This window comes from Elephas maximus, chromosome 1 (assembly GCF_024166365.1).
Source record: "Elephas maximus indicus isolate mEleMax1 chromosome 1, mEleMax1 primary haplotype, whole genome shotgun sequence".
NCBI lineage: Eukaryota > Metazoa > Chordata > Mammalia > Proboscidea > Elephantidae > Elephas > Elephas maximus.
This window is the reverse complement of record NC_064819.1, coordinates 31,921,849-31,948,931: the sequence shown is the minus strand read 5'-3', so window position 1 is coordinate 31,948,931 and position 27,083 is coordinate 31,921,849. Positions and strand designations below refer to the sequence as shown.

The 27,083-nt window shown below is 40.8% G+C and overlaps 1 protein-coding gene across 6 annotated transcripts in view; it reads right to left on the bottom strand.

Annotated features, from left to right (window-relative positions):
* Nucleotides 1-1,481: 1,481 nt before the first annotated feature.
* The window catches only part of LOC126074848 (DCN1-like protein 1), a 132,916-nt gene continuing 107,314 nt past the window's right edge, over nt 1,482-27,083 (bottom strand). For 5 of the 6 annotated variants that reach the window (XM_049881638.1, XM_049881645.1, XM_049881669.1 and 2 more), the window contains 6 exons: nt 19,657-19,873; nt 18,238-18,406; nt 14,313-14,443; nt 4,126-4,208; nt 3,797-3,893; nt 1,482-2,101 (listed from right to left, as the gene is read on the bottom strand). In XM_049881638.1, coding sequence (XP_049737595.1) covers nt 2,022-2,101; nt 3,797-3,893; nt 4,126-4,208; nt 14,313-14,443; nt 18,238-18,406; nt 19,657-19,873 — 777 coding nt within the window. In that variant the 3' untranslated portion in view covers nt 1,482-2,021. Of the gene's footprint in view, nt 2,102-3,796; nt 3,894-4,125; nt 4,209-14,312; nt 14,444-18,237; nt 18,407-19,656; nt 19,874-22,266; nt 24,084-27,083 lie in introns of those variants that run through there. The other variant, XM_049881694.1, reaches the window with a different exon arrangement.

Sequence of the window (27,083 nt, the reverse complement as noted above, 5' to 3'; positions counted from 1 at the left end):
GGCACTGGGCCATGAATCAATATCAAACTTTTATGAAAAACAATTTATAGTGGGGGAAAAAAAAAAGCTAATGGGATGTCATTCAAAAACATAACATACTTGAATTAATAAAAAAAAAAAAAATACTATAACTCAAAATCTTCAAGACAGGAAATAATACAGTCCATACATATATATACCTTTTAAAATTTTTCATAATTGAAGTTCCTCTTTTTATGTACACAAATGAACTCAGGAAATACTGAAAGCAGCAGGATTCTCCTTTTTCCTTCCTTTTTTTTTAAAGAAAGAAACAAAAACCAATTCCAGTAACCTGAAAAGAAATTTTCAAATTTTCCTTTTGGTAGAATTGTATTATTGAATTAAAGGTATGATTGGGATATTAATATAGTATCTCTGGGGAAAGCTTTCTAGTCCGTTTCAAAATCAGTTTCAGTATGTCACTGTTTCTTAAAACTGCTTCCACATTTGCATAAAATCTACTGTTATTCTCAAGCGTACTCCTTTGCTAATTTAAACACAAGACCTCCGAGAGGGCCTGGATATACCAAGCAAAATCTATTCCTATTACAGACCACCATCATCCAGCGCTTGAATTTTAACATTTTTAACTTGCTTTACGGAAATGCTTAAGAAAGCCGTAACATTTCTTCACACGTCAGTCAGTGGGCAGAGAAAAGAACGTTTTCAGCATGAAAGCAGCTGATGGGTCTTGTAGTAAAAAAAAAAATACAACATTCTGCTTTGATGTGAAAGACTGAGCTAATTCGAGTAAAACAAAAACAATTCTGAGAGGTTGAATAATTTACGAAAATAGAAGCCAGATTGGTGTTTTTGTATCAAGCATGTGCCTGCTTGAAGATCTTTGCTCCTGAAGTACATATTTGGCAACCACAGTGATTAGCAGTTAAAGCAATTTCAACAAAATAAGAAGTCATCAAAAATGGACTATCTGTCTGAAACAGCAGTACCTGTATTATAAAGATTGAACCTCATGGCTCATCGCGACCATTTTCAAAATCTAATTCCTATTGTATTCTCATAAATTAAGGGAATCTCATTTGTGTTCCATAGTGCGATGACCACAAACAAAAAGCGAAACAAAAAACAAACCCTCACACCTAAATTTTAGAATATTGTATGTGTAGCAATCTAAAATGTTCCAAACAAATTAAATAGTTTAACTTATTTGACAGGCGTATAAGCATTTTGCAACCATAATGAAATCCAATCCTGTCATGCCTAACGTAGAGACGGGTGGCATCTGACGTCACGCGGACATTTTCTAAATAAACGCTCTCCGTGGAACAGCTACGTCTCAACAGGGTGAGGGCAGACTGCTCTCTGGAACCTCTGTGGGTCTGTAGCACAATCAACTTTTCAGGTGGGCACCAAATTATCCTAAAAAATTTTCACGTCGGTTATTTTTGACATTTTTTCCATCGGATACTCTATTCACTTCAATTATACATGTGATTTGCAAAAAAAAAAAAAAAAAACTCCCCAAAACCAAAACACCATTTCAGATCCCGTACACTTAAATATATCACTCTCAACTGGAAGTGCTATCAGCGTAGTCTTTGCAACTAGCCCAAAGCATATATTTCAGAAGTTTTTATAAATCGTTTGTGATGTTCATATGTTTAATTCTTATGCCAGACTGTTTTCTGATGAAGACAGCATTGTGCTTTATGCGAGAATGGAAACCTCAAAAGAATCACCATAAAGCTTCTAAGACTTATGGGAGAATAAACTAGGATGGTCCACAGATATAAGATGAACTCCGCAATGCTGGAATTATAAATGTTTAGAGTGGCCCAGACTAGAAGACAAGCCCAAACCACCATTAGAAGAATGAAATACGGTATGGTCCAAGATGTATCCTTAAAGTTTTGTCTCAACCCTCAGGCTGCCTTGTGAGGATTGGTCTTCAGTTCAGTCCAGCCAGCAGAAATTGACTGTGCAATTTTCCGTTGTATTTATTGTACAGACTATGTACATTCTAGAAGGTTCCTTTAGTGCTACACTGTTGTACTTTTTGTCCCAGCAATTTGAGGGCGTGCAAATTCCACAAAGTCATCAATAAGAACTGGCCATGCTCCTAGAAAAAAGAAAAAATACGGGAGAAAAGGAAGAAAGAAAAAGCAGAAATGAAGCTAACATTTTAATAGAATGCTTAGTTTTTTAATATTTTCCCCAAAACAGAATATCATTCCTACTGAAAGAGTTCCAAAATTCTAGCTTTTCAGTTTCTACCCAAAATATCCCTTGTATCCTTTCTACTATACGAAGCCAACATCAGATCTTTTCTTGAGTGATTAAAAACTTTTTTGGCAATCAACCGACAATCATTAAGCTTTTCTAACAGGCCACTGAAGGAACTTCAACAAAAGGTCAAAATCGTGGCCTAAGGAATGGCCGTGATATGATGGCAATGCTGTCAGGCTGAAAGCATACTGGGCGGAAACAGGTTTTCAGGCATTTTGTGGCAATTTTACAAAGAAAACCAACAGCGAGTATCAAAGTTCATCCATCTTCACAATAAATTACTAAAAGATTTTAAAGTACATATACCTACTCCTCACTCATCGACTACCTCATTATCGGATATTTCACATTTATGACAAAAGTAAAAAATCTACTACCCGAGTATTATGCACATTAACGACGTACGTCTGGCAGTAACACAAGCCGAGGTGCAAGGCGAGAGTAGCGCTGGCTGTGATGCTTAAGGTTTTGTGTCAACCTGGCTGCACAACGATTCTCAGTGGTTTGGCAGTTACGTAATGATGTAATTTGGCCGTTATGTAATTATGCAGTCATCCTCCATTTTGTGACCTGATGTAGACATCCTCCGTTTTCACACAACTTTGGTCTTTGGAACCTAACCATGCTGATAAGTGAGGTGTGGGTGTATATGCATGCCCCCACACATCCACACGCCAACCTCCAAGTCAGGACAGTTTCCCAGTTTTTTGAAAAGCCTATGAGGAGGCACCACTGTCAGTCATATACAAGAGTAAACATCTCTAATTTTTTAGTGTAGGCTATAAATGACAATGAAAAAAGGGAGGAGAAACAACATCACTTTTGGTTAACTTACAGGACTCCAGGATACTTTCTGGGAGGCCAAGGTCACCAGGGATTTTTCAAAGAATACCTCTCTCTATTCAACAATTTCAAAAATCCATCCTGCTGGTACTCAAGGGGAACCAGGGAAGTGTGTGTGAATATACTGATGTAAATCATTGTCACTTTTGGAAACACAAAAGTGCATGTCCTGATAGTGGGCAATGGCATCATCTTCATACATACATGAAGGCATAGCAGAAAAGTATTCAATCAGTGAATAATTAGTGAATGCCTACAGTGCTACGCTAGACAGCTATATATATTATACACTCCAAATTTCACAAGGTCACTAAACTCAAGGAGTTTGTAATCAAGCTTATACACAAGAAAAACAAGTCACACAAAATACACACAAACAAGAACAAAAGTGCATCAAGAAGAGAGCAGGTTCCTAAAGTGAACAGAAAATCTAGAATACGGCTGAACATTACTCAGGCCTTTCTGGTAGACATGAATACGGAGCTGGAATTTAAATAAAGAAACAGAAAATATAGATTGACACAGAGGATGAATGGCATTTCATACATTCAGAACAGCACAACTAAAAGCTCAGAAGAGGAAAATCCAACTCCAAGGAAAACAGAAGTTGACAAGAAGTTCATGAATGTGTGATAATAGGAGATAAGGAAAGGGAAAAAGCTGGTAGGGCAAACATTTCCATTACCTTCTTCGTCATAATTAGACATGTCATCTGCAATCATTGAACTGAAGTCTAAGAGGAGATTCCAGGTATCTTTGGGTATTGATCGTTTATGATGTTCCTATTAAAAACACACGTTCACATCACTAAAAATAGTAGGGAAAAAAACAGTCTAGATAATGCCAAATAAAAGAATGCAAAACAACTTATGTAATAAAATTCTAGTAACAATTTTTCACTCTATGTTCATTACATGTTCTGAAATAACTCACTCATGCTTTACAATGTGTTCACTGATTTTCAGACAAAGCCAAAAGAGAAAACACACAGAACTGCAGAAAACATGAACTTACCAACAAAAATTTATTCCATAAGTCTAAGAATTTAAATCTTCCATTAAGCACTAAATTCCAGTAGGCAATGGCCATTTCTAGATCTGTAATATTAAAAACAAATTATGTATTTCCACGCCATAAATATTTGCCCCTACCAATGATCTTACAAAAAACAGGTGAGACAAAAAAGCCTAAAAGTTTATACCCTGAATCTTACGTATTAAAAACTTCCTAGAGAAAGAAGCCCAAGGTTTGTATCCTGCCCTGTCGTAAGAAGACAGCACTTAACCTCGCATGGGTGTTGTGAAGTTTAACTTGGAGGATGTAAATAAACTTGTCTGACTAGCTCATAAGCATTCACGTATTAATGTACACCAGGATTTCTCAACCTTGGCCTTTTTTACATTTTGGGCCAGGTAATTAATTCTTTGTTATGGGTGCTGTCCCGTACACTACAGGACATTCAGCAGCATCCCTGGTCTTCATCTAATAGATGCCAGTATCATACCACTCCCCCCCATGCTGACAAACAAAAATGTCCCCAGATATTTGTGGAAGGTCCCCTGGGAGGTAAAATCACCCCAGTTGGGCATCACTGATGTACACTTATAGGTTGGGATGGAAAGGACTGCTACTCACAATCCTACAGAGCCCTACACTTCAAGTTGCTGGCTGACTGGTCCTGATCTCAAGAGGTAACCATTAAGAATATTAATTACAAATTAGAACTAATAATAAACTAAGATTTGCTCTTTTTAAAAGCTTACTGAAGACAATACAAATGGCTTTTAATAGGGTTTGGAGCAGAGTAAGGAAACAAAATTGCCACATGACAAAGACAAAGAACTACACCTACCGTATGACAGAGAGAAAGAACTGATTTTTTTTCAAGGCACTAAGGTAATTAAGAAAGTACCTAGCCTTTGTTGGTGAATTTACATCTCCAGAACAGGAAAAATCACATCCCAAGTAACTTAAAAGTCCTTTTAGATGTGACCTCCAAGTCACTCTTGATCATCTGTGAAATCATGAGATATAGGGAGACTCCAAAGGGTAGGAGGCGGGCCAAGTACTGTCCTGATTTTTAGAAACACTAAGAAAGGGTGATTTTGATGGTGATCCACTGATAAAAGCAGGTGATCTGTAGGAAATCCACTGGAAGCCACAACTGTGAGAAATTGCAGGGTTCAGTAAGTCACAAAGAATCCCTGCTCCTGTTCTTTTTTAGAGAATTCTTAGAGTGGTAGAAGAGGGAGGTATTAAACCCTTACAATGACATAGGCACGGCTCTCTCATATTGAGATAACTTGAAACTAGGATAATGAATCGTCATCTGAATAAACAACCATTTCCCCAGCGTTATTAATAAAGTCAATCCATAGGACGGTCCCTCACCTCTGGAACAATTCTGTTGATAATCCTGGTCTAGTCAACGATTTCATCAATAACCACAGCAAAGACATGGTAGGCAAGTGTGGGGTAAAGAATTTAACTTTACCCAAAGAAACCGGTCTTTGTCCTTAGTTCCTGAGAGAGAGCCTCTCCCCAGTGACTGAATTTTTTTGATGAGGCTCCAGGCCACACCTTAGGGTTTATGCTAATGGGGTACATGAGGTACAAGTTGGGGTTGGGGGTGGGGAGAAAGGTACCGGGCCAGGCAAAAAAAGACCCGCTACCTGATATCAGCTCAATCTCAGAGGATTGGGGGGGCCGGCTGATTCAATCAATCTTGCCTAGTACTGAGATCCCAATTAAGATTCTGGACACTGAAGCTCCATGGAATTCCTGGGTGGTGAAAGCCATGGATGCAGGTAGGATGGCAATGCGTCCCTTCTGGGACGTGGACGTTCTGCATTGGAACCCTCCCAGGCCTCGCGCTATGCATCTATTCATCTGGTGCCATAATAAAAGTTATAATCACCAGCACAGCACTTTTTACGGGTTCTGCAAGTTGTTCTAGAAAATCATTAAACCTGAGGGAGCCGTGGGCACCAGCTGGTCAAAATGTAGGGAAGCCCTGGGGAGCCCTGAGCTTGTGGCCGGGTTCCTGAAGGGGTAGTGGGAAAACCCCAAATCTGTAGCCAGCAGGTCAGAACTGAGGGTGCAGTGGGGACTCCCAAGCTTGCAGCTGGCGTCTGAGGTCTTGGGCAGACTTGGTGGTCTGGTGGACTGTGTCCTTGAACCTATGACCTCTGACCTGGCTCTGGGTGGTTAGGGTCAGAGGAAGCAGTACTGCAGGTACAGGTGGTGTCACAACAGAAGTGATAATAAATTGATTTGGATTGATCAATACAGCATGTTACCATATCTACAGAGAAAAGGAAGAGGGACGGCCAGCACAACAGATTACTAATACCAATAATGCAGCCTCATCGTCTCCGCTGTCTCCCTCCTGAGCGGTGCTGTCTTCACAGAAACCCAATCAGGAAGGGACTGAAACAATTTTTTATCAAAATTCCGCTTGGAATTTAACCAGTTAGCCCCATCTCTACCTGTCCTATAGGGATGCTGAGTCGTAATCAACTTGACAGCACACGACGATAACCCCATCTATTATCCCTAACTACTGCCAAAAATGGAAAAGCCCTGATTATCTCTTTGCTACTCTCATCCCAATCTCCAAAACTGTGCCTTCCTTCCTGACCCTTTCCACTGTGCCCTCTGGAATGCCCACTACAACACAACCAGCCTCTCCCAGACCTTCAACATTTTCAGAGAGTGGTCCCTCAACCTTCTTGTCCTACCTGAAAGCTTGGGTGGAACCAAGAGACACGGGTCTCTGGCACTGCTCTCAAGTGGTAATTGATGATTATCCCTCCCACAAGAGCACAGGCATCACTTAGATCACCACTGCCACCGCCAGTGAATAACCCACCTTCACGGAAACCACCCATCCTGCTCCACAAACATGTCCTGCTTCATCTCTATCATCTACCAGGCTCCTGCTGTAACCCTCACATTCTGAGGTCTTTGGCATTGGTTCACAGTCCTTGATCCCAAGCTCTGCCATCATCCTGAAGTTCTTCAGTGTCCATGTGAGAAGTCATACCAATACTGTAGCCTATTAGAATTGTACTCACCTCTGTTGTTTGCTGTTAGGTACTGTCAAGTTAGTTCTGACTCAGAGCAACCCCATGTACAACAGAACGAAACACTGCCCGATACTAAGCCATCCTCACAATCGTTGCTATGTTTGAGCCCATTGTTGCAGCCACTGCGTCAATTCATCTCATTGAGGGTCTTCCTCTTTTTTGCTGACCCTCTACCTTACCAAGCATGACGTCCTTCTCCAAGGACTGAGCCCTCCTGATTAACACAACCAAAGTACGTGAGATGAAGTCTCGCCAACCTTGCTTCTAAGGAACACTCTGGCTGTGCTTCTTCCAAGACAGATTTGTTCGTTCTTCTGCCAGTCCATGGTATAGTCAATATTCTTCACCAATACCATAATTCACTCTAAAACTCACTTCCCAAGACCATATCCTGAGCCTTAACATTTTTATCACTCCGAACTGTTCTGATACAATTTTAAACTCCAACATCTCAGATATATCCTTTATCAGTGCAGCTGTCTCTCTTTCTCCTCTTCACACTCTATCTGTTTTTCACTCCCACCAAGGTCTGGGTTCCCTCCATTCCCATTCCAGGATGTGTTACTTCAACCACACCCTTGCTACATTGCCATTACCTCCTTTGCCTCCTTTCTCATACAACTGTTTTTGCAAAGTTCTAATCATAGCAAGTATATGTAACCTTCAGTCCGTATCAACATTAATACCCCAAATTAGTAACCTTGAAATTTTGCAATTGCTCTCCACTACTTTACCTGTTAAAAATAGCCACCTCTCCAGTCTCTCCCAACTTCTTCAATTTTCTCAACTCCCTACCCTGCTCTCTAAGCAGATAACCTCACCTCCTACCTCAAAGAAAAATATACAGGCCATAAGGCAGAAAACCTAAGCCATATTTATTGGACTTAAACCTCTTCAAGGATAGGGACTACATATCCCCAAACCATAGGAGGCACTCAAACTGCTGAATGAATTTCTATGGCTCCACAAAAACATTCAAACTCACCGTAATCGTCTTCCCTCATATTCAACAGAAAAGGTGCCTCTTCTTTCTCCTATCCAAGAATAAGCCCCTTCTACCTCTATTCTGGATCTGATACTGTCCTGCCTCTTCAAAGAAAGACCGTGTCTATTGATTAGCTTTCTTCTTCCTTTCTTCTATACTGTCTTCTGGTTTTTCCCCTCCACAAAGAAACATCTCAGGTTATCACCTATCTTTTCAAAGTCTTTCTGAGATCTCTCATTCCCTTATTAGCGCCCCTCTTTCTCCTGTCCTTCACAAATCATCTTGAAGCAAAACATAGAATCCTCTACTTTTAGACATAATTTGCTACTGAAAACATGATTTAAGAGAACTAAAAAAACTTGACACAACGCCTAATCACACTTCTTTTTAGACACAATCTTTAAATCTGTTATAGCCAATATTCCTTCCAGGTTCTTTAATTTTGTTCTTTTTTTTAGCAATTAAACATACGATGGCTTGGCTTAAGTGCAGTAAATGTTCAGTTGAGACTAAAGATCTGCTGTTATCAGCATGCCCAACTGTTTCCTTCTTCACTTCAAATGCATTAAATTTATGAGAACTAAGCTTATTACTAGTGTTACCATTATTTCCTTTTCAACTAATTTTTTACAAAATAAGGATAAGAAGCAAATGAAATACTCAAATAACTACATACCAAGAGACACCTACGAATGCACTTTGTCAGCTGATACACGAAAGTAAGAACTGACAAGAGCAGAAGTAAACCTGTACAGTGTTTCAAAGCTCAGGCTGTACATGTTTGTGCCGTCCAGACACATTCAGTGCCTGTTCCCTCACCTCCCACTCGATCCTCAATCCACCATAAATTAGTGCACACCATCATCACTTATCCCACTCAAATTAATCTCCAGAGGGCTGCCACTGACACGGTGGCCAAACAAACACTCTTCTCCCTTTATTTTACTTGGCTCTCTGCCGATATTTGAAGAACTGAGCTCACCTCCTGGATGGAATGGTCTCTTCTCTCAGTTTGAGCCACAGCACTCTTGGTTTTCCTGTCCTTTCTGTCCTTCTCATTCTCCTTTCCTGGCTCTTCTTCTTCCACACACCCACTAAATCTTGGTGTTCTTCAACACTGTGTATCAACGAAAACCACCTCTCCTACTTCCCTCAGAACATTTTCCAAACCCTTATCTTTTTTCACATTACACTCTCAACACCTCTAACAACTCCTAAATGTGAAACCTATCTCTTACGACAGGATCCTGTTCTGATGTAAGCCAAATACCGCTTTTTTTTTTTTTTTTTAAAGGTTTTCATTATTATTGCCTTTTATTATCAGTATCTTTATAAAACTGATCTTTGTCTTTGGGGGTTGGAAACATTACATATAAAGTTACAGCTTCTACATCGGCACTTCCTGCTTCTCCAGTTACACACAGGTTATATAGGCCAAAAAAAAAAAAAACGGATAGCTCTTCCTAACTCAATTACTTTGTCAGAGACTACCTGGATTCTAGGCTCATATTCCTAACCACCTAAAGACTCTTTGACTCGTAGGGTCACTATGAGTTGGAATAGACTTGAGGGCAATGGTTTTTTTTTTAAGGACTCTTCAACTGGATAGCCACAAACAACTCAAACTCAACAGGGCTCCAAGTAAACTCCTTATCTTACCTCCATGGATCTGCTATTCTGTGACAATCGTAGGGGAAGACTGCCTCTCTCCCTCATCACACACATCCAGTCAAAGCTCTCATTCTGCCTTCTAAATACCTTTGAAATCTATACCTTCCCTATCTCCCATGGCAGGGGGTCTATGTTAAGGACCTCTTCATTTCTAGCTAAATCACTGTAACAGCACTTCATAAACAATCCTGCTTTCTCTAGTCCTGCCTCCATTCTTTTTAAAGGGTCATTTTGCTTTCAGGCATATACATCTGGTATCGCTCCCACGTTAAAACTCACTGTGATTTATTACTGCCTTCAGATGAAATCTACGCTTCTAGTCAAGACAAATCAGCTGCTATTCCTCAGAGGTGTGACGTATGTTCTCTCACCTCTGAGCAACTGAACATGTTAATCCCTCCACCTGTAACAGCTTCTTTTTCTTCTGGCCTTGAAAACTTGTATTCACTCTCCAAGGCTCAGACATTACAACCTTTGTGAAAGCTTCACAACCCCCCACCCCCCGGCCTCATGCTATCAGAGTATATAGTAAAATAAGCAGTCAACAAATGTTTTTGAAAGAAAAATGAAGGCCTAAAAAGATTAAGTTATGATCAAGAGTTGAAAGAAGATTAAATTCTAAGACGATAAAATGTGAGGTATCCGAGGTACAGGAAAAGTTGCCCTTAAGACTGAAATGTCTGAGTGACAGAACAAGTTGGCTAGAGAGAGGTGGTTTAACAGTAGTTTAGAGAATGAGTTTTAGGACCCTAAACCCCAGCTCTACCACTTACTAGCTATGTGACCTTGTGATTCACTTTAAAATGAAAATAACAACAGTGTCAACCCTCCAAGGCTGCTGTGAGGATTAAACGAGTTAATACACACACAGCACTTAGAACAGTGCCTGGTAAGTAATAATATAGGAGTACTTACTATTATTTACTTTCAACAGTTGAAAAAATTATCATTACAGATTCTGAAGCAGTATTAGAAAAGAGTGGAAATTCAGTGATAAAAAGAAGCAACAACATCAGAATAAATAAAAGGAAAATGCAAAGAAAAAGAGCTAAGGCTCATGCCATGGACAGCAAGTGCTAACAACAGTACGGCCTGGGATGGAAATGCCTGCAGAATGAACCCTTAAGCTCTTATAGTAAAGAAGAAACGCAAACAGAGATGCTCCGATGCCGTTCTTCTGAGCAGAATCAAGGAGGGCAATGTGGGAGTCATGAACGAGGAACAGTTAAGTGGAGGATGAACACGGACATGCGATAAGACTAGACCCAAACACAGCTCCTAAGGAGACAAACGCAGCCAGCTCACCAGGGAGAACGGAGTGGTGATTCAATTCTATTCCCAATGCCTTAATTTACTTAGAAATATCTTAACTTACTTAGAAATAAGGTACTTAGTATAACACACTATATTAAAAATACAGAACGTGGCGTCAAGAGACCTGAGGGCTAGTCCCGGTTTCACAACTCTAAGTATGTGTGTGATCTTAAGTGGGCCTTGCTGACTCTGAGTTTTCTCATCTCTGCAATGGGAGGATAAGCTGTTTTTCACTGAACTCAAAGGGTTAAGAGAACCAAATGGGGTTATATCAGTGAAAGTACCCTTTAAAAGATTTAATACTCTATATATTAATGTTAAAATCTTCTAAACCAGCGGCACAGCTTGACTGGACAGCCAGATGAACTACAGTTCACATGAAAATGACCTGCAAACCTTGGTCTAATAAAAGTTTAAGATGGTCCTAAAAATGCCATGGCTGCTAAAGGACAGACGCAGTCCCTCCAAAAACAGCAGACTCATTGTGTTCAGCATTAAGGACTCTATTTTCAGAGATACAGAGAAACTGGAAATGTGTTTAGGGAGGACAGTAACAGGGACCACAAAGGTCTCCTCAAGTGAAGACAGTAACAGGGACCAAAAAGGTCTCCTCAAGTGAAGACTAGGGAAAAGAACTGGAATGCTGGCCTGGAAAAGAGAGGACAAGGGGTAAGCGATCGTGCTCTGCAAGTGGCTGAATGATGACATCCTCTGTGTTGTACTAGAGGACAAAACTGAGAATGGTGGTGAGAGCTATTGACAGAGATATCAGTTCATTAAGGAAGAACTCCGTAATAACAAGCAAAACTATTCTGTGAGAGGACTGGGCCATTTTCTGAAGCAATGGTTGCCCAGTCCCTGGTGTCCACAAGTAGAAGCTGTCCACAAGTGCATCAGGCAAGGACAATACTTTGGGTATATTTGGGTTCCATTTAATAGAAGACTCATGAAATCCTTTCCAAAGTTGAGATTTAGAAGACTACCGGAAACGGCAGATGACTTCAAAGCAGACGGGACAGAGAAAACACCCTATCCTGTGCCACAAGAAAGATTATGAAAACTGAAACGAGTATGGAGAACACCAGCTCTCCCCACGGCTAGCACAGCAGAAAACTGCCGTGCCGTCTCCGTCAGTGCTGGCCAACTTGTCTTGGGCCTCTACGCCCTCTGATCTTCTAGCTCCTCTCTGCCAAATCTCGTAATTCAGCCCTGTGGACCCCTTTCTAAAACCGTTTTCTTTTTAATTAAGCTCTTCAACTAAGCAAGCCGATACATTTTCTGACACTCTATACCAATACAAAGCCAAAAGACATAGAAAGTGTCATTTGTCTTAATACATTTTTCATAACGCTCAATACACATAATTTTTCCTATAATCTAAAATGCCAATTTACTGTCCTATCAATACATCCAAAAGCAACAGAAACTTAATAAAATAAATTCTTTTAATGCATAAATGTAAATTCAAAGACTTCAAGTGCTTTTCATCTGTGGGAAGGAGACAGAAAACTAAAACAAAGAGGCCAGCTGACTGGTGGCCACAGACAGAGAAGACACAGAAACCGATCCTTCGCATCCCAGCCTATGCGTTGTGAAATGAGCATCTTTCCCATAGGAACAAAATCCAACCTAGCTGCAGAATCAGCTGGAAAAGAGGCTTCATTACTTGGAGTTTGGCGTTACAGATATATTGCAAATCTTTAACCAATTCAGCCATGCCTGGTCACTCTTCAGGCCAATTATTCATTACAAATGTTTTATGTTCATCCCTTTCTCTCTAGTTTTCAATTACATCCTTGGTCTAATCTCTGTTCACATAACCCTTTCCTTGATATTTTTCTCTGTAATCTAACGTATAAAGAAGGGTTAACACGTGACTTCCCTATCAGCCTCTCCAACCACAGCATCTTCAACACAATAACAAACACAACACCTCACTGCCATCATCCAGAAAGTTATTCACCCGTCCTGTTCCTCAATCTTCTCATCTGCAAACTAAGCACAATAGCAACTAAAACGCTTACCATACACATGGCACGCGGCAGGTGCTGAAGCATCCAGTCGAGGAGTGCCTAAGTCACACAGCTGTAACACGTTAAACAAGGCAGCGTATGTGCAGAGCATGTGGCTAGGCACGCGGAAAGCTCACGTTAAATGGGAGCTACCGCCATCGTCAAAGTCTTCCACGGGTCCCCATTTCCCACAAATTCCAACTTAAACCTTTCTGCCCTGTTTTCAAAAGAAACCTGTGGTCATCTGCCTTATTTCATCTCTCCGATTTAATCTCCAAACAGGTGTTCCCACTAAAAATAAACCGTCTTCTCTCTTCCACTAAGAAATCTAGCTTATTTCTGAGGTTTCAGGGCTTCATTCTTGACAATCCCCTCACTGACCAGCTTTTATCTTCCCTTGTCCAGCCAAGAACCAAATCCTTCCTCAGTTCCTATCCCATACCTCACCCTCCAATAGCCCGCTGACAACTTCTGCTTTTAACCATTTCTCCTTTTCTGCAAAGCCCTCACACATATTATTTTGTTACCATATTATCTGCTACCATCTCATCTCTCTGGGTAAACTGTAAGTTCTTAAGGATAATGCTGATACCGTATCTTTTACTTCTATATCCCTTTGCCACCGACCCCCCAAAAGTATGGACATTATATACAGTAAATTGACCTAAACTGTGCAGAGTGGTTATCTCTGGATGGTAAGATTATGAATGATAACCATGTCCTTCTTCTTTTCTTAGTTTCTGGCTCGATCATAACAACAAAATTACCTGGCACCTTATGAATCAGAAGTTTTAAAATGATATTTCTATACATCTGTAGTGAAATGACTTCTGACCCTAAGATCCTAAAATATCTTCTGGATCATAAACAAATAAATAATGGTTAATGGAGTTTTAACAACTATTTTCTGTACTGTAATTACAAAAAATCAATGGTCACACACATGGTACCCAGGGTAACTCTATTATCTGACATGTATTTTCTGATGAAATGTTCACTGCTTCTCAGTGCTGTCCGGTCATCAGTATTTTCAAGATGACTTTACTCAAAACAAATAGCTTTCTATTCAAAAGAAAAGTGACACCGTCAATGTATTCGAAACACCAAATATAATTTTTAAAAAATGCTTACCTAATCCTTTTTGTCCTGGATTCTTTGCAAAATTAAAAGTAAACTGGTAAAAATCCTTAAATCGTCCTGGTTCTTTCAATTCTTGCTCCATCTTGGGTATCTGGGCCTTTAGTTTTTCTATGCTGTCACATCTACATTGTAAAATTAAGTTTATGAAAGATGAACTTCTCGCTATAAATGAAGAACTTAACGTATTTTTTCCTAGATGGGCTTATCTTTATTTCATAGAATTTCTTTTAAAAAAAATCAGATAGTTGGAGAATTTCATCTCTTCACATGACATAAATACATACAAAAAAAAAAAAAAAACACATACAGGCATGGGTTAAATGGGGAGGAAAAGGTCTGGAGTGGTTAATGTTTGAAATAATTACTATTGTTAAAAGAGATGAGCTATCACGTTTCATTACGTAAGTCACTGGATTATCAACTCCTCGACCTGCAGAAGTCGGCTGCAGTGTATAGACAAAAATGTGTTGTAATCAGCAAATCACCAGTTTATAGTGTATTACCAGTTGCCATCCAGTCATCTCCAACTCATGGCAACTCCATGTGTGTCAGAGTAGAACTGTGCTCCATAGGGTTTTCGGTGGCTGATTTTTCAGAAGCAGATCACCAGGCCTTTCATCCAAGGAACCTCTGGGTGGACTCGAACCTCTAGCCTTTCAATTAGCAGCCAAGCACAACAGTTTGCACTGCCCAGGGACTCTACACAATCCTTGTTGTTGTTGTGTGCCGTCAAGGCTATTCCGGCTCACAGCAACCCTATAGGATAGAACTGCCCCCAGAGGACCTCTAGGCTGCGATCATTATGGGAGCAGACTACCAGGTCTTTTCTCCTGAAGAGCAGAGGGTAACCTTTCGGTTGGCAGCTGAGCACTTAACCACTGCACCACAGGGCTCCCAGACAGTACTTACAAAGTCACAGATCGCATGTCTAGCTTTCAAACTGTGAAAACCCAGACTCCTGCTTAGGCAAGGAAGCTTTCCCTTTGAAAACTCACTTCTTGTTACATACAGAGTACTATAACAATGGTCAGCTCAGGCCTCCTAACACCTCCAATTCAACGTTAACAAACTCTTTCTCCACCTGTAAAGTATCCAACTTCCAAGGAGTTGAAAGGGTCCAAGTCCAAGCCTTACTTTCCTCCTAACAGCCTTCAGAAGATGAGGTAAAAATACACCACTGTAATTCTTCCAGATTCCACAAACCAAATTCCACTTGTTTTCCTCTAAAGAATTTTGCTTTCATTTTCCTTCTATATTCTTAATAACATCTTTCAGAACTTCAGTCTGTAAATTAAAATTCTGATTTCAAAGATCACTACATTTTATTTGAATTGTTTCAAATTTTTTAAAAAAGTAAAACACCGTTTCCTCTGAGTTGTAATGAAACCTGTCCTAAAAAAAAAAAAAAAAAAAATTCCAGCAAGCTCAGGATTGGCCTGGCACTGGCTATACAGCAGAGTGTGAGCCAGTTACTGACTTAGTGTATCTCAGCTTTAACAGTTGCTAACTTACTGTATCTCAGCTTTAAACTGTTACTAACTCACTGCACCTCAGCTTTAAAAGGTCACTAACCTACTGTATCTCAGCTGTAACAGTTATTAACTTACTGTATCTCAGCCATAAGTTACTAACTTACAGTGTTTCAGCTTTAAACAGTTACTTTATCTCTGCTTTAAACTGTTACTAACTTACTGTACCTCAGCTTTAAAAGCTAACTTACAGTATCTCAGCTGTAACAGCTACTAACTTACTGTACCTCTGCTTTAAACAGTTACTAACTTCCTGTATCTCAGCTTTAAGTTACTAACTTACTGTGTGTATCTCAGCTATAACAGTTACTAACTTACTGTATCCCAGCTGTAACAGTTGTTAATTTACTGTATTCATCTCAGCTATAACAGTTACTAACTTACTGTATCCCAGCTGTAACAGTTGTTAATTTACTGTATTCATCTCAGCTGTAACAGTTACTAACTTACTGTACCGCAGCTTTAAATGGTTACTAACTTACTGTATTTCAGCTTTAAATCATTACTTACTGTATTTAAGCTTTAAATGGTTACTTACTGTATCTCAGCTTTAAGTTACTTTCTGTATGTATCTCTGCTTTAAACAGTTACTAACTTATTGTATCTCAGCTTTAAACAGTTACTAACTTACTGAATCTCAGCTGTAAACGGTTACTAACTTACTGTATCGCAGCTTTAAATGGTTACTAACTTACTGTATTTCAGCTTTAAATGGTTACTAACTTACTGTATTTCAGCTATAACAGTTACTTAGTGTACCTCAGCTGTAACAGTTACTAACTTAGTGTATGTATCCCAGCTGTAACAGTTACTTACTTACTGTATCTCTGCTTTAAACGGTTACTAACTTACTGTATCTCAGCTGTAACAGTTACTAACATCCTGTATCTCAGCTTTTAACCCACTCTCCTTTGCCCTACTCTGGCTAATAGACTACAAACTACGAGACTACATCTTTCTTACCAGCTAAGGCTGAGGGGAAAAAGGAGCTTTCCTTATCCTGGCCTGTTTTCTGCACTGGGGCGAGGGTTTTCATGTGCTGGGAGGTGCCTGCAGTGTTCACCACAGCGGCAGCAGCTCTCCCAGCTCCTCAGCAAGCGGCGGTGAGCAAGCTTCCTCTGCACCAGAGTGGCAGTAGGCATCGGGGCATGTGTTCCCCCGGCAGTCACGCCCTTTCCTCCCAGGTCTGAATCTCAGTCTCGTGGGGACCTCAGAAGTTTCTAAGTTCCTTCCTTGTTCACTTCCCTCAGCCCAGGGTGGTAGCTGCTTCCTGCAGTTGCTACTTGTTGGAAACTAGTTTTATTTTACCCCTTTTAGTGGTTAACCAAGGAGCCCTGGTGGCGCAATCGTTAAGCATTTGACAGACAGCCAAAAGGTTGGCAGTTCACACCCACCCAGTGGCTCTGCAGAAGAAAGACCTGGCCATCTGCTTTGTAAAGACTACAGCCTAGAAAACCCTATGGGCAGTGCTGCTGTGTCACATGGGATCACTATGAGTCAAAATCAACCCCAAAGCACCCAACAACAACAGTAGTTAACTACTTTTTACTTAGTAAACAATTTTTTATATTAAAATTTCCCTTTTCAAATTACTGGTGCAGTTTTTTGTCTTATAACTGAACCCTGGCTGATTACAACGTCCCTCAGGCTCAAGAATCAGAACACCTGGGTTCAAAACTTAGCTCTAATACTTCCTAATTCTATCATTCTCCACATCTCTAAAATGGGGATATAAACACTACTTCCCTCACAGAGTTGTTCTGAAGAAGTAGGTGAAGTATTTAGTACTGTTTTTGAAATAATGTAAATGCTCAATAAATATTAACTATTATTATTCAAAACGGCCTGCTGAAAACAGAAAGAGCAGCCTGTCACCTACACACAGGCTGAATGCTTCTGCGGTCTCGTTAAAGAGAAATCATAGGTCATTAGTAAAACCTACTCACTCGTAACTTTTTCGGTCTACTTATCCAAAGACATTTAGCTAATCAGTTGTCAAGGCAGAGGTGGGGGAAAGTGATTAGTACCTTAAGGTACCTTCCAGTTTAAAATTAGAGGATTTTATATAAGTTCAAATTTCACGGCCTCCCACTAGGAAATAACTTACAAACTTGTTCATTTCACTTATCCACGTGGAATAGTACAGCGTAGTAATTTTAACGTTAATGAATAAAGTATAACACGAATGGCACAGGCCTTGCCACACAGTGCCTGGCAATGCCCGTGACCGTGCACTGCGGGAACCTGGCAGGCTGGCCCATCTCTACCTCTACCGATGTCTGTGGGCCAGTGATCACTCTACTTACATTCTGCAGTTCAAGACAATGCAGTTCTACAGTGACCCTGACTGTAAGGTGCCCAGTCTCCTGGGGCCACCCTGGACTCACCCTAACTCCGTCATGCCGTCCATGAACTCCTGTCTGGAGAACTCACACTGGGTGGCTGCTCTGAACTTCCATGCGATGATCAAGACACTAATGCTGGCTGGGTCCAGGGCCAGGTCATCACAGAACTGCTGGATACCATCTATTCCAATTTTATTTTCATCTTGAGGATCTTAAAAATAGCAGCACAATATGAAATTAGTGCCACAATGTACTGTGCTACCTCCCCCAAAACTGAAAAAGGTAACACTTTATGTCCCATTGAAAAATGATCTCAGATGCCAAAACCATGAAGCAATAGTACTGCCAGAAATTTTTCCCATTTAACATGTAAGGCCACTCTGCACCCTAAACAGCATCTTAAGATGGTCAGCAGGGTGAATGTGCAGATGGACACTTAACAATAATATAAAAAGTCTCATATGTCCATGTGAAAAATGTCCCACAGTCAAAAATACCCAACATTTCTATATAGGGATAAGGGATTCTAACTGAAAATACCCAGATTTTCTTTAAGGGGGCATTCTAAGGAAACAATATCACATTAAAAGAAAGTACACCTTAACCACAGTTCACTTCTTGAGAGAATATCAGGGAGACTATCTAATTCAATCCCCACCTCAACAATGTAAACAATTGTTTAATAAGGAGAACTACCAATATTTACTAATAAAAAAAAATTTTTTTTTTTTTATTTACTAATAAGACAGGCAAAAATTAAAAACACCGACAAATACTAGGAGCACGAGGCACGCACATACACTGCCGCTGTGACCCCCCAAGCACCTTTCCACAAGTCATCTGGCAATATCTTTAAGCAAAAAAAAAAAAAAATTCAAATAATCTTTGACTTGTAAGCATGAGCTATATATACAATATACATCCATTTTTTGCAGAATCTGTGAGGAAACACTGTATGCGTATTTCTACATAAACGTAACAGAAAAGGATGGAAGGATCCAACCCAGCTATTAAATACTGGCTAACCTGGGTGGATAAATAAGGGCAAGATGGAGAAATGACTATGCTTTTCTTTATTCATTATGTATTATGAAAGTATGCATTACTTTAATCAATTCTTTTTAAAAAACCAGTGAAATTGTCCAGCTTTTCTTAAAATCTGGTTCAGCTACATTTTATAAAAATGAGAAAAAAACACATCCCTCCCTCCGCCTTCTCAAACTAGATACCTAATGGGAGAAAAACAAAAAGAAAAGAAAGAATCTAAGAAGAAATTCTAGTGAAAAGGGGAAAATAATTTCTCCTCTCAGACCTCTTGAACTAGTTCCAAGATCTACAGAGTTCTTGGGATACACCAAACCAATCTGTTTACGTTCTGTGTATTCTTTGCGTTCTTAGAACAAGCACATTAACGCTGGACAACCAGATTCAAAATATTGAAGGCCATGAGCAAACACTTACCTTTGTATCTATTGTACAGTTGTTCTAACTTCTTCCTATCCAGTGATCCTTTCACACTCTCTCGTATATAAAGTTCAGGATTTTGGAAAAAATTGTCTGTTGCAACATCTAACTTCCAGTCATTTTGAGACAGACAACTTACTGCTGTTTTTTCGCTAGATTGTGTGAAGATCATAAACTGACGAACTTTATCCTTCTGCGATGATTTCAACTTGTTCTATTGAAACCAGAAAATAAACTGAGACTGTGCGTGAAATTATAAGACTAATCACTCTTAGCAACGCTTTTTCTTCATAAAACACTAACATCTTTAAATTTGACTTATTTTTTATCTACTATTAATGAGAAAGAAAGATTAAAAAAAAAAAAAACCTGAAACATAAAATTCGTTAATAGTTTTGAAAAAGAAACCAGGACAGAGGCAAAAAAAGGCTCAACCACCCTGCATTTTCCTAAAGGTGGAGCCCGAGAGCGTGCATGAAGGCTCTGGAAGAGAAGTACAGATGCTCACAAAACCCTGACCAAGCACAAAGCTCCAAAAGAGATGTATAAAAGGGGTGGAGAGAAGGTGACCTTATCTCACCAGCCAGGAGAGCCAAATGGCCCTGGGGAACCATGAAACTAACAGGTGTGGAAACCCTGGTGGCGAAGCGGTTAAGTGCTACAGCTGCTAACCAAAGGGTAGGCAGTTTCAATCTGCCAGGCACTCCTTGGAAACCCTATGGGGCAGTTCTAGTCTGTCCTATAGGCTGGCTATAAGTCGGAATCGACTCGACGGCACTAGGTTTGGTTTAAACCGAAACCAAACTTGTGATAACCTCTTCTCGTGGCCCCACATCCATGGACATTCATTTCTTAATCTGGCCTGAACCCAAAGCGAAATGAGGCAGGGCAAACAGGCCCTCCCCTCTTCCAGTATCAAGGGCCATGTTCTTCCTTTTCCCTCCCAGTATCAAGGGCCACGTTCTCCCCCCACTCTCTCAGTATCAAGGGCCATGTTCTCCCCTCTCCCCCAGTATCAAGGGCAACATTATCCCCCCACTCTCCAAGTATCAAGGACCACGTTCTCCCCCACTCTCCCAGTATCAAGGGCCACGTTCTCCCCCCACTCTCCCGCTATCAAGGACCACGTTCTCCCCCCACTCTCCCGCTATCAAGGGCCACGTTCTCCCCCCACTCTCCCAGTATCAAGGGCCACGTTCTCCCCCCACTCTCCTGGTATCAAGGGCCACGTTCTCCCCCCACTCTCCCAGTATCAAGGGCCACGTTCTCCCCCTACTCTCCCGGTATCAGGGGCCACGGTCTCCCCTTCCAGCCCAGCCCTCCCCCATGCTGGCCTCCCATGCAATCTCAACCTCCCACTGTGACTCTCCCCCTCCCAAAACCCAACACCTCTCTCAGCAAAACACGTGGATTCCTCCTGAGCTGCCATACAGGAGCAGGGCACACAGCAGAGCCCTGGTGGCACAGTGTTTAAGAGCTCAGCTGCTAACCAAAAGGTTGGCAGTTCAAATCCACCAGCTGTTCCCTTGTAAACCCTATGGGGCAGTTCTACCCTGTCCTATAGGGTCGCTATGAATCAGAATCAATTCAACAGCAAAGGGTTTTTTTTGGCTTTAGGGCATACATTAATAGATATACTGTGATCTAAGCAACACATCTGAGAACCCCAGAATCTTTGATCTGGGTCCAAAGCAACAGATCACAAACCCCAATCCCCCCGCTGTTCAGATGAAGGAACAGACCCAGAAGGTTGAGAAGTCTGTCTAAAAACCACCCAGGTTGTTATTAGTAGAAATGGAGCAAGAACAGAGAGTCCTCATGAATCCAAGTCTTAGTGATCATTCCATAAATCACACTGCTGCTTGTAGCTCTTTATAAAGCTTTTCAACTTTTCAGGAAAAAAACCCCACCATCTCAGAGTACAAACGAGCCTATGCAAAATCAAGTATGAAAACTAACCCTATTCTCCTGCAATATGAAAAACACGTTTATGCCCCAGAGTCTGATCTGTCAGCCACATGTCTCTCTCTGTGTTACTGCTTAGGGTCACAGATTAAAATGTCAACCTCTCTGCCCCAGTAAAGCCAGGACACTACCGATTCACTAACCTCCTGTGGCTTCACTGATAACTCTGCCACCTGGACACCAGGGAACCCATTCCCAGGAGACCACACAACCTCTCAAATCTCCAGAGTTCTTCCCCCTTTGAAAAAACACCTCCTTCTCAAGATTTACTATTTAATTACAACTAAACTATACTGAAACTGAATGCCAAAGACGACAAAACCAAAAACCAAACCCACTGCTGTCGAGTCAATTCCAACTCATAGCGACCCTATAGGAGAGAGTAGAACTGCCCTGTAGAGTTTCCAAGGAGCGCCTGGCAGACTCGAACTGCCAACCTCTTGGTTAGCAACCGTAGCACTTAACCACTACGCAACCAGGGTTTCCTCCAAAGAAGATAACTACCCTAATTTAACTTTCTCTTTAACTGAAAATTAACAAGAAAGCCATTTTGATTTCAACTTTTGTTATGAAAAACTGGTTTCATGCTTGCTAGTGTTATCTTTCTCCCCAAATAAATACAGTATACAGATGTATACTCACATAGCTACATGAAGAACAGGGAAGTACCGGATGGCCACTGTGATCATCGGTGACCACTGTACAGTGCTGCAGATTAACCTGGAAGTGGACCCACCCCAGGCCCACCCTGATAATTACATTTTAATTAAATGTGATATAACTTCTTTGCCTGACTTTTTCCCCATTCTCCTAAAAGCTGAATGCAGAAAAATCATCAAAATTATACGGTATCAAATCCACCATTCTGCTCCTTGAAACTTCCACCACCTCTGTTGAAGAGAGGAAGGAAAACACAACTTTGGTCGCCTCTGCAAGCCAAAAAGAGCAGCTCACTCTTTCAGTGATCTCCTGCCTCTGAGCAAGATGTTAGAGACTTAGGGGAGCAAAGAGATGAAAAATTATCTTACCCACACGAACTAATAACAAAACCATATGAGTGATTTAATTCCATGTCACAGTACCTGGGGAAAAAAAATGTATGCAACGGTAAACTAACTGGTTTAAGTAAGAATTTGTTAGGTGGGGCCATGTCAGTATATTTTAAGAAAAATGAGCGACACCTGGCAGGGAACTCATAGCCTGGGCTCCCGCCAAACCCAACACAAGGCCAGGTCCTAATTCCCTTCCTGCAGGGTCTGATGAGTGCCTGCCCCTTCTTGCACTTACAATGCACTCTCACCATTTCTCCATGGGCTCCCGGCATCCAGAATAAATGTTAACACTCGTTCTCCTAAACCTGCTGCCATCGAGCTAATTCCCACTCATGGCGACCCTACAGAACAGAGTAAAACTGCCATCTGGGGTTTTCAAGGCTGTAATCTTTATGGAAGCAGACTACTACATCTTTCTCTCTGAGAGTAGCTGGTGGGTTCAAACTGCGGGCTTTTTGATTAGCACCTGAGCACCTAAGCCCTGCGCCACAGGGCTCCTCCTCATTACCTACTAGAAGTGTAGTAGTTCCATATTCTCAAGGGCCATCCAGGAGTAGAGTCGGGGGAGCACAGCTAGAAGACTCCCAACCCTGTTCCCAGCCATGTGGGAGCACCAGGCAAAGTGCTCTGATTTGGAATATGGCCTCAAAGGTTTAAATTTCTAAGATGACTCACCAGAGAAGAGTATTAAAATGTAACATATAAATGTATAATATATAAAGTATAATACATAAAATAGTACATAAATAGGGGATGAGGGTGAAGAGAAAACGGGTACAGGAAGAAACAGACGGATTTTCTTTCTTTCTACTACAAACCCAGTGGGGATCTTCTTAAAAGCAAAAACACATGATAGCTATAATGATTCAGCACGCAAAGGCAGTACATGCCACTTACTTTAAGACTTATTTAAAAGGAGCAAACCAGAGCGGCCAGTAAGATTAGGCAATACAGTCTTGAGTGGCAAACGTTAAAACCATCCAAAAAACCAAACCAAACCCACTGCCATCGAGTTGATTCCAACTCACAGCGACCCTACAGAACAGAGTAGAACTGCCCCACAGAGTTTCCAAGGAGCGACTGGTGGATTTGAACTGCTGAACTCTTGGTTAGCAGCCATAGTACTTAACCACTACGCCACCACGGTTTCCTAAAACCATCCAGATATTATTAAATTTTCAAGAAGATTCAGTACTGTTCAGTATAAAAATGTATAAAACAAAGGATGTGCTCTGATTATTTTTAATACTAGCAGAAAGAAAGAAGAGGGGAGGGAGAAAAAGAGAAATCCTGCCTCTCGTAATAGAAAGCTAATTACAACTGTCTCAAAGATTACCCACGTTAGAAATACGATCGTATTCTAAACAGTAAGAACCACTTGCTCATCTTTCCAAAATAAAAAAAGGGCAGGTTGTTAAACCATATTGTTTAAAGCTTAAATCTAGCCCATGTTCAGATTGTTTTTCAATCAAGGAATTTAAGATTTACATTTAAAATAGCAGCTTATCTAAAAAATACATAATTGTGGCAAAACCTTTGGCCGCAGCCAAGTGTCAAACAGTGGAGGACCTTTATCCACTGAACCTATCAAATCCACTGCCAACAGAAGGGGCTCAGAAAGGCTCTATAGTAAAAAAATAACAAGAATGATAATAAAGTTAAGAAATTCTTCCTGTATTTCCTCCATGAAAAACAATGAACATGGAAAATGACTTTCCAATCAGCTAAATCTTAACAATTTCAGAGTAGAAATAATTTTTATGGATAAGCAATATTTTTAAAAGCAAAAAAAATTAAGACGTATTTTCTTTTATTTTTGTCTTCCACTTCTATTTATTTTTTATTGTGCTTTAAGTGAAAGTTTACAATTCATGTCAGTTTCTCATACAAAAGCTTACACACACAGTTGTGACCTGAGTTGCTCTCCCTACAATGTGACAGCACACTCCTTCTCTCCACCCTGTATTCCCCGTGTCCATTCAACCAGCTCCTGTCCCCGCCTGCCTTCTCATCTCGCTTCCAGACAGGCGCTGGCCGCATAGTCTCAAGCGTCTACTTAAGCTCAGAAGCATGCTTCTCATCTGTATCATTTTATGTCTTATAGTCCAGTCTAATCTTTGTCTGAAGAGTTGGCTTCAGGCATGGTTTTAGTTTTGGGCTAACAGAGAGTCCAGGGGCCATGACCTCTGGGGTTCCTCCAGTCTCACTCAGACCATTGTTTTTTTTTTTCTTAACTAGAGTTTGAGGTCTGCATCCCACTTTTCTCCTGCTCCATCAAGGATTCTGTATTTTCTTTACTAATTCTATAATTCTGAGTTTTTCATCGTTTTGCTCTTAAGTTACTACTTCAGTCTGAATTCCAGAATGAAACAGACATCTAGGCTTTTATATTTTTTAAAGAACTAATTTTCTAACTCAATTCTAGTTATCTCCAGATTCAATGAATCCAGCTTACAAAAGGCAAAATATTTCAATAATCACTCATAAACCCTTTGCTCTTGAGTCAATTCAGAGTCATAGTGACCTTACAGGACCGAGCAGAAATGCCCCTTAGGGTTTCCAAGGAGTGCCTGGTGGATCTGAACTGGTGACCTTCTGGTTAGCAGCTGTAGCTCTTAACCGCTATACCACCAGGGCTCCAATCACTCATAATTCTCACTAAAAACTCTATATGTTGATTCTCATGTGATTGGTACTGTTGTATGCTGTCAAGTCAATTCCAACTCATGACCCTAAAGGACAGGGTAGAACTGTCCCATAGGGTTTCCTATGCTATAATCTTTACAGGAGTAGATCCCCAGCTCTTTTCTCCCAGAGATGCTGGTGGGTTCCAACCACCAGCCTTCTGATAAGCAGCTGAGGGCTTTAACCATTGCTCCACCAGGGCTCTTTCTCATGTGATTACCATATGGTTTACAGTTTAACTTCATCTGAAATGTAGAAGAGCTAGTTTTAGTCTGGAGTCCCTGGTTGGCACAAACAATTAATACACTCCCTACTACCAGAAACGCTGGAGGCTTGAACCCACCTGGAGGCTCCCTGGAAGAAAGGTCTGGGATCTACTTCCAAAAAATAGCCACTGAAAACCCTATGGGGCACAGAAGCACTTTGACATGTACGGGGTTGCCACGAGTGGGAGTTCACCTGACAGCAACTGGTAGTCTTAGCCCAGGTAACCATACTTTCTATATATGAAACACAGTATTCTGCACATGTAGGCAAATGTTACCAATATCCTATACCACTCTCTAAAAAGTCCTCATAGATTCTAGTCTGAAACCTAAAGTGCAGGAAAAATCAGTTCCACAGAGCAGACGAGTTCCCAGGAATTTCACCTAGGGGCAAAGTTCTACTACAGGAAAGTCAGGCTAAGAATCTCAGCAGGACTGGCTGGCAACTCTCTTCTGCCTGCACAGAGAACAGTATAATATGACCATTAGTTAAGAGAGCCAACTCCTGAGCCAGATCGGCAGGATTTTAATCCTCACTGTACCGCTTAATTGCTGTGAAACTTTGGGAAAATTATTTAATACTGCTTCAATTTCTTCATCTGTAAAAAGGGTGTGAAGGTTTACAAAAATTAATTCAGATTAAACTCCAAGAACTATATGTAGCACCCAGCAGGGGCCCCTTCCATGTCTATGAAGGAAAGAAGAATGCTCCAGAGAAAAAAGCAAAAGAAAATGTATGTTCATAAACCACCACAACCACAACACCGGCAGCTAGCATTCCTCGGATCCTACTGTGTGCCAGGCACCGTGTTAGGTATTTAATTTTTAACAATCCAGCGAGGTGGTTATAGATGGGAAAACCAAGCCTCCAAGCGTTACTCATCTAGAGACAGACTTCAGAAAAAGCAGCAGGGCCACGAAGGAAAACCCTGGTACCCAGCTTCAGGTTGTCTTTCCATTTATTCTACATTGTGCCCAAGTGAAAGAGAAAGCAAACAGGATAAAGTGCAACCACTCAGGGTGCTGGGGAAGGGGAGAGGAACTGAAAACATTTCTTCACCTATTTTATGGAAAAGTCAAATAAGTAATTGACCTTTCTCCTTTCAAATGTAAACAACTTGCATTCTGATTAAACGTTCCCTATTAAGCATTCCTTCCACCCAATTAAAAAGCTAGTACAGGGAAGAAACTTCTCTTCAGCATTTTTTTTTGGGTGGTGGGGAGGTCGAGAGAGGGTAATAGGGTATTTTTAAGACAAGTAATACAACTTTTTTTTAATACAACAGGGAGAAAAATATGTTAGTCCTGCCACAGTCTATTCTAGCTGACAAAACCAAGCGGCTCCAATCTATAGCTCTGAATGCAGAGGTAGAAAAACAGGACACTGGAAGTAAAGGTTTCCTTACAGAGGAGAAAGCATGAAACCCTGAGGGGGAAGGACGCTACACACACAGGT